Source organism: Geospiza fortis, unplaced genomic scaffold, assembly GCF_000277835.1.
Source record: "Geospiza fortis unplaced genomic scaffold, GeoFor_1.0 scaffold417, whole genome shotgun sequence".
NCBI lineage: Eukaryota > Metazoa > Chordata > Aves > Passeriformes > Thraupidae > Geospiza > Geospiza fortis.
Window position 1 is genome coordinate 492,247 of NW_005054535.1, and position 7,554 is coordinate 499,800.

At 51.8% G+C, this 7,554-nt stretch overlaps 1 protein-coding gene across 1 annotated transcript in view; it reads right to left on the reverse strand.

The window, feature by feature from the left end:
* Window positions 1–6,685, reverse strand: part of GPAT4 (glycerol-3-phosphate acyltransferase 4) — a 7,839-nt gene extending 1,154 nt beyond the window's left edge. The window contains exons 1-10 of the mRNA XM_005429235.3: window positions 5,795–6,685; window positions 3,185–3,254; window positions 2,583–2,880; window positions 2,424–2,498; window positions 1,857–1,946; window positions 1,654–1,747; window positions 1,091–1,206; window positions 800–855; window positions 383–468; window positions 58–186 (exon numbers count right to left, since the gene is read on the reverse strand). Coding sequence (XP_005429292.1) covers window positions 58–186; window positions 383–468; window positions 800–855; window positions 1,091–1,206; window positions 1,654–1,747; window positions 1,857–1,946; window positions 2,424–2,498; window positions 2,583–2,880; window positions 3,185–3,254; window positions 5,795–5,959 — 1,179 coding nt within the window. The 5' untranslated portion in view covers window positions 5,960–6,685. The remainder of the gene's footprint in view (window positions 1–57; window positions 187–382; window positions 469–799; window positions 856–1,090; window positions 1,207–1,653; window positions 1,748–1,856; window positions 1,947–2,423; window positions 2,499–2,582; window positions 2,881–3,184; window positions 3,255–5,794) is intronic.
* Window positions 6,686–7,554: the final 869 nt, after the last annotated feature.

The following is a 7,554-nucleotide window of genomic DNA, read 5'->3' on the forward strand; positions in this document are numbered from 1 at the left end:
TCAGCAGGAGCAAAGGGCCAGAGAAGAGACTGATCACACAGGCTGGGTTCACCTTACCTGCCTGGTCATTGGGGGCAAGTACCAGACACTGCAGACAATGGCCCAGCTGGTCATCATCCTCAGGAGGTAGGTCACCATGCCATATTTGCTGCTGTTCCAAAAGGCATCTCCAAACTGTGGGTCATACTACAAAGGCAGAAGAGTTCATGAAGGGGCTGCAGCCTCTCTGAGGCTCCAACTTCCACCCCAAACTGAGCTAAAGGTCAGCTCTCCCAGAGCACTACATGGAGTGACCTCAGCTTTCCTGTGCCCTCAGACCAGGCTGGGCTGGGCTGCCAAGACAGAGATACAGAGGGACAGACAGACTTGTGCCTTGTCATACCTTGATGGCTACAGGGTAAACTGTAGCTCCAATTTCGAAGCTCCCCTTTTTGAACATCATCACAGATGTGTTGTTGATGCATGTTCCTGTAAGAGACAAGCACAATCTTAACTTTGCTCTGCAAATCAGTTCAGAAATCTTAAGCTACAGGTTTAAGGGCAGGGCAACAGGAACCCAGCAACTCTCCCCAATTCTCTGTCCAAGCCCTGGAAAGTGTGTGCACAGAATGGGTCACTGGGACATCATGTGTGTCTCCTGCACTCTGGGCTCACTCAGCTCTAAAGACACAATGTCCCTTTTGTCTCAGTGGAGGGTCTCAAGCCCTTGGCTATGTAAGAAGGACAGGAACAGAGATGTGGTGCTATCTCAACAAGGTGCCTTCTCCACCTGGTGCTTCTCTGGCCTCATTGCACTCACCTTCTGGAAAAATAAGAATGGGCAGTTTGCTTTTGTCCTGGACATGTTCTGTGAGCCTAAACAGAAGAGTGTCAAAAATTAGCAGAAGGGACAGACGCTGTCAGTAGCAACCCACACAGCACATAATCCATACCCTGCAGTCACCAGGGTGCAAAAACAGGGGCACAGTCTCCCAGCACTTATGAGGGCTCCTCCAAGGGAGGTGAGCAGCCCTCTACCTCCCCCAGCCCTCAGAGGCACCCCTGCAGGCAGCTGTCACACACTGTCACACACTATCACACACTGTCACACCTTCTGGCGACGAGGTGACGATCCTTGACCTCGGAACGTTCGAACCAGACATGGGGACAAGCTTTCACCATGGCTCTCTGGATCACACCCATGAGCCCTCCATGGATCTGACCCACCTGAACACAGCAAGAACACACAAGTTACAAGACCTGGGCACACATGAAATTCAAGGCTGCGCCCAGTTTCACAGCCAAACTGAGGTTTATCTTCCTGCCCCTACCCTGGAAAAGCTAAGAGGAAAAGTCCCAGGCTCTGATTTGAAAGACAGACACAGCAAACCCCAAGTGCTTTCACATGGGGAAGCACTTTGCTCTTCCAGCAACAGCAAAGCCTGGAGCTTTTCTTGCAAAGCTGCACCCACAGACCCCTGGTGCTCTGACCTCCAAGCTGAGCTTGCACACCAACACAGACACCAGAGTCTGACAGTGCCCCACCATGTCAGGCAGAGTCAAGAAGTTCTCAAGGACTTCTCAAGGTGCTCAAAGGACTCTTGCTGCCCACTTCCTGCCCCACAACAAGCTCTGCTGCTCCCTCCATGCAGGAGGCCAGGCCTGGTACCTTACCATGGCATAGTAGCCATCACTGGCCAGGATGATCACATCAATAGGGGAGGTGTGATTGGCCACACAGATGCCTCCATTTCGGGGTCTGTTTTCTCTACAAAACAAAGGTAGAGGTGAAGAAAGAGGAAGGAGCATGAGAGCTCCATAATGCCCAGCATGGGGCACTCCTTGGGCAGGGACAGTGTGGAGCAGACAGGCCTTACCTGTCATGGTAGGTGATGATGGCTGTGAGGGCACGTACACAGATCCGGTAACACATCAGGTGCACGTGTTTGCTCAGGAAATCCTTACACCTGCAGCCCAGGACAGAGACCATCACTCCCCATTATATATATATATAATATATACAACATATAATATATATTGTGTATATTATATATACACAATATATATTGTATCTACTACAATATCCCCTGTAAGAGTGCCACTCAGCCCAGTGAAATCCAGCCAAGCCTTCACATCTCTCCTACAGAAACACAGCACGTCCTGAGCTTTGCTATCAGCTTATGATCACTGATTCTTAACTCATGAGAATAAAATTTCGGCCTTTGCTCTTTTCTGTTATTACTCCTTTCAGAGGCCAGGGCTGAGCGCTCTGCCACCAGCTTACTGCTCACATCTAAGCCCCTTGTTGAAAATTACAGGGTGCCAATTCCTGAGAGACCACCTGCTCTGCCTGCAGGTGGGAGAGCAGAAAGCTTTGTAGGTAAATTTCAGGATTATAAGGATGGAGTGCTCCCCATCTGCTTCTCCCTCAAAGATGCACTCACCTTCCATTTGGCAAATATCCCACCACTGTGGTACCAGTCACCAACAAGCTGATGCCAGTAAATGCCAGGGCTATCCTGCAGAAAGAGGGAAACTACATGCTAGAAAAAACCAGGCCACCAGCACGTTCTTGGCAGGCAGGTGCCAGGAGCAGGACTCACCTGAGGGGCAGGAGGAAGCAGTAGCGGATGAGCACACCGAGCCCCCAGAGCACAGTGAGGCGCAGGCTGATGTACTGGAAGTTGTAGTTGGTCCTGCTGAGCAGGTTCCAGGACTCCAGCTCTTCAGCTGAGAATCTCTTGGTCACTTCATCATCCATGATGGTCTCGATGCCCTTGCGGCAGAAGTAGAAGATGTCTGAGAGCTCAAACTCCGGGGTGTCCAGGGCTTTGCCGCTGCCGCTCCGGCGCAGCTCCTTGATCTCCTCCTCCAGGGACGTTGGCTCCTTTGCAATGATACCTGCAACACAGCACAGGCAGCTCTCAGCAAACTGGGATTTGCCCACTCAAAGAGAGACAAAAGTCAAGGTCCTTCCTCAACCACCCTCCTCAGGGCCCCCTTCCCTTCTCCAGTCCATGCAGGCATAAACCTCCCCACTGCCAGGGTGCTTCCCTGCCCTCCCTCATGAAACAGAGCTCTCTACAACTCCCTCCTACAGGGAAAAGACTTCCCAGCAGACCTCAGCTGCTCAGAGACACCACATTTACCCCACCTCCCCAAAAGAATTTTGATCTCCATGTACCCATGCAGGGCAGGATCTCACCATTGACATAGGGCTTGTACAAGGGATGGTTCTTCTCCTTGGCACCACGCTCTATTCTCAGTGTTGCCCACTGCAAGACAGACAGGACAACCAAGATTGGCAAAGCTTTAACTCCACACTACTGCCCATTTCGGAGCTGACTTTCAGGAAGGACCATAGTGCAGGGGAGAAGATGGGGCTAAAGTAGGAGGCTTGCATGCAGAACAGAAAGAGTGAGTGATGAACCCAGCTGAGGTGGAAGCAGAGGCTGGCCTGGGAAACAGGGAGTGCCAGAGGGAAGAAGAGTGCTCAGTGCTGAGATGGCACAGCAAGGTTTTCTGCAGTTTCTGTGACCTCTCAGCTCAGTGCTGAGATGGCACAGCAAGGTTTTCTGCAGTTTCTGTGACCTCTCAGCTCTGCTGCACCTTGCACGTGGTTGTCACTGCACACCTTCTGGCTGGGCTGTCTGCAGCACAGTGTAGGAAGCTGGTCAGGGCACCAGTGCTACTCTTCAACCCTTGTTTCTTCCAAATTCAAAGCAGAGACTGTGTTTTCAGCCTGCTGCTGACACACCAGGCTGATGATGGGAAGGGATCCTGTCCCCTCTGATTCAGCTGATGGCTGCTGCTGCTTCTCAGCTCAGCAATCTGCTCAAAACAGCAGCAGCAAGCACCCTCAGACAGCTGGTTGCCAAATCCTGTGCCAGGACTACTTGTTCTATCAGCTAATTTTCAAGGGCAGCAGCACAAACTGCAGGCTGTATTTCTGTGCAGTATTCCTGCCTGCCCTCCAAATAACCTTCACAGCCTGTAATTCATACAGGTCTGGAAGGACAAGCTTCTGAAGAAGAAGGACTTGTGTACAACGTGCTTCTCTGTGAAGAGGGGAAGTTGCTGTGAACTCTGACATCCCAATCTCAGCCCATTCCAGCAGCAAATCAGGAGGCAGCAGTGAGGGAATGCTGATTGCATACAGAGCATCCTGCTCACCCTGGAGCTGCCTCTGCCAGCATCCACACTCCAGCATTGCACAAGACTGCCTGGATGCTGCCATCCCAGGAGTCAGGAGAGGAGCTCTGACCTCACAGGAGCTAAGCAGCCTGTGGAGAAGGCAGTGCTTGCAAGGCCAGCACATCTCCATCCTGACTGTGGCAGCAGCAAACCCAGGCTCCCACCTGAGAGGCACCAGGCAGGTGCCTTCCCTCCCCTGCAACACAGGTGTGCTGCTGCCAGCCAGGCCTCACAGCTCTGTCTGTGTCCCACAAGCTTCCAGACTCTGCCACACTCCCAGGTGCTGCTCCTCTGGGTTCCCAACATTGGCCCTGAGTGCTGGGAAATATCTCTCCAAAATACCATTCTATGGTCAAACTTAATGAGTGAATTTTCCACCAAATCAGTGACCAGTTGTGCATGAGTGCTCCTCTATCCTACCACTAAGATCCTTGAATAAAAGCTGGAATAGACTTCCCAGTCTTTTCAGAAAAATAGTTTCAAACACCAATATAGGTGTTGAGAGTAAATGTTCCTGAATTGAAGGAAGAAGGGAAAAAAAACATTGTGAAAAGTTCTATTTAAAACTTTTTTTTTTCTGCCCACTTCAGTCAGTAAATTTGCAGTCAGGTCTTCTGGTATCTGTGTTAATGAAGCTCCTCACAAACCCAGGGTCTTCCCACTTATACCTCAGGCTTTTGGGAGGACTCAAGAGTTTAAAGAGCTGAACGCTGTGAGCTCCAGGGCTGTCTTCCCAAGCCAGCCAGTCCAGGGATACTCTGGGGACAATCAGCCCTGCTCCAACAGCAGTAGCTATACCATAAATCCTTTAGCAGCATGAACTCCATATTTAAGAGTCTAAAACCTCCCTAGCAAACACTTTGCCTTTTACCTGGGCTGCCAGGGTAGGGTGGTATAGGCTTTACCTACTACTCCTAGTAGATCAAAAATTCTGGTCTGGTCAGGAACTTGTTTCAGGAGGTGTTGGCTCAGAGACAGCCCATAAAATTAGTCCACCAAAGGCAGGCAAAGGAGCAGCATGACAACAAGCTGGAAAATTCCACTTGGCCTCTCTGTGCCAAGAGGGTGGGCAAGGGCTGCTGGTTGTCCTCCAAGGCGGCAGGTCCAGACACAGCTCAGTAGGTGACACTCCAGGACAGAAGCATGGACAGCTCTGGGTTCTGGCCACAGACCACTCAGGGCTTGCAGCACAGATGTCCTGCCTTACCTCCTCTGCTCTTGCTTCATCCAAATGTGCTCAGAGAGGAGCAGCCTGCTGGCTCTGGTCCCTCCCCATCACAGCTGACACCACTGCAGCAGCACCTTGCCCTGCCTGGGACATGAACCCCTGCAAGCTCCCCCTCAGATCCTGCTGCACTCCTGCTGACTGCACCTTGCCAGACTATTGCTTTACTTGAAGACTTACTAGATTAATTAGAGGGAAAAAACAGCCCACAAACAGAGGTTTCATCAATGGCATTTGGCTGAGATGAGCCAAAGAGGTCAAGTGGCAGCAGCACGACATCCACAGCCCAATCCTTCCACTCTAGTCACCCAAAATCCCCTCCTGAGGCAAAAGCCTCTCTTCCATGCTTGGACAAACCTCTGCAAACACAGAGAACACTCTGAAAACATGACTTACCTGAAAAATCTTTAATAAAGTTTTCATGTAAACCTTGCGGATGCCAAAGGAGACTCCAAAAATTGCTGGCACGATGATGAAAACCAGAAGCAGAGTGAAGAGGACAGTTATGGAAATCCCCAAGAGATTAACCACTAGGCTGTCAAAGGGGAGCAGGAGGAACATGGTGAAGGGCCCAGGCAAGGCTGGTGCCCTGCAGCCAGACAGAAGGGCTGCTCACAGCAATGAACCAATCCTCCTGTTACTCAGCAACAGTGTCACACATGCACTGAGTCTGCAGCGTGCTCAGAGACCCCATTCCAAAGTTCACATCCTTTCGGGGCTCTGAGAGAGGGAATGCAACAGGATCAGAGAGAGCACTTGGGAAAACAAGCCCAGAGTCTGCCAGGAGCTCAGGTGGGTTCAGATGATGCAGGCCAAAGAGCTCAGAGCACACACACAGCTTTGTCCACGGGCAGGGCAGCAACACGAGTGCAGGAATTGATCCCCTCCCAGGCTGCCACTGAGCAAGTCCTGCTGCGGGGCAGCTTGTGGAGAATCTGGCAGCGGAATCCCCTGGTGGCTGCTGAGAGCATGCAGAGTCTCTTCAGAGGGACAAGGTGGAGTCCATCCCTGAGCCTGCATTGGAGGAGATCGAGGGAGTTGGCACTCACAGGAGCCTACCGTGTGTGGAGCTATTATTGTTCTGGCCACGAGGGCACGCGCACCGGCACGGCTGCTCCTCGCATGACGCCTGGAACAAGTTCAGTTCTGGAGGCCCCTGGCATCCACTCACGCTGAAGGGTCATTACAGACACCAATGAAAGCTTGTGCTCCTGGAAAGCTTTCAAACAGCAAGTTGGCTTCTTGGCAGATGTGGCACTCACATGCCAGCAGCAGCAGCAGAGGAGGAGAGCGACTGGAGTCAGCAGATCGGAGAGATGTCAACGCAGAGAGCGTGGCAGAGGCCAGAGACTGGGCTCTGAAACCTGCAAGGCAGTACTTGGGCTGAGGTCACACCATTCACAGCAGCTCCCCAGACAGCAAGACTGAGACTCTGTATCAGCAGCTCTGATACTCTAGCTACTGCCTGTCACTGTCACAGGCTCGGGAATCACCTCCTGCTGCCATTCATCCTGTATTTTCATACCATGCACACTCATCCAGAACCACGCCTACGGCACAGGATGCTGCAATCAGGTCTCGAGTACAGGAAAGAAGTGACAGAAAACCCTTCCTCGTGACAAAGACCTTATCATGTCTCTCATTTCAGGAGCATCCGAGAGAAGTGAGGAAGCCAGGCACCCAGATTCCTGGGCAGGCATCACTTCCTCTGCTCATCCCCAGTGACAAAGGGCAGATTTACAAACAGTTCAGGACAGGAAGTTAGACCCTAAGGGGAGAATTACAGCTGATGATTAGTCAAAGAAGAACTTGCTGGGGCACAGGGACCAGTCAAAGGTCACACACCCACAGGGCCAACGGTGGCTTATGATAAAACATGAGTCTGCTGGGGGGAGCCTGCCCTCCGGACACCACCTTCACCAGGCTACGGAGTCTCAACCTGAGGATGGGATTTAACAGGTACCTGACAAGCACACAAGGCAAAGGAGACTCTGTGAAGATCCTCTTGCTCCCCTGTACACTGTGTTCCAGCTGCTGATTAAACACTGCCGTACCAGTAACGCTAAGAATAGTGTTAGTGCTTCACAGTCATCCACACAGACCGTGTACCGTCAGCTCGGCAGCCACACGTGCCCATGATGCCACAGCTGTCACCC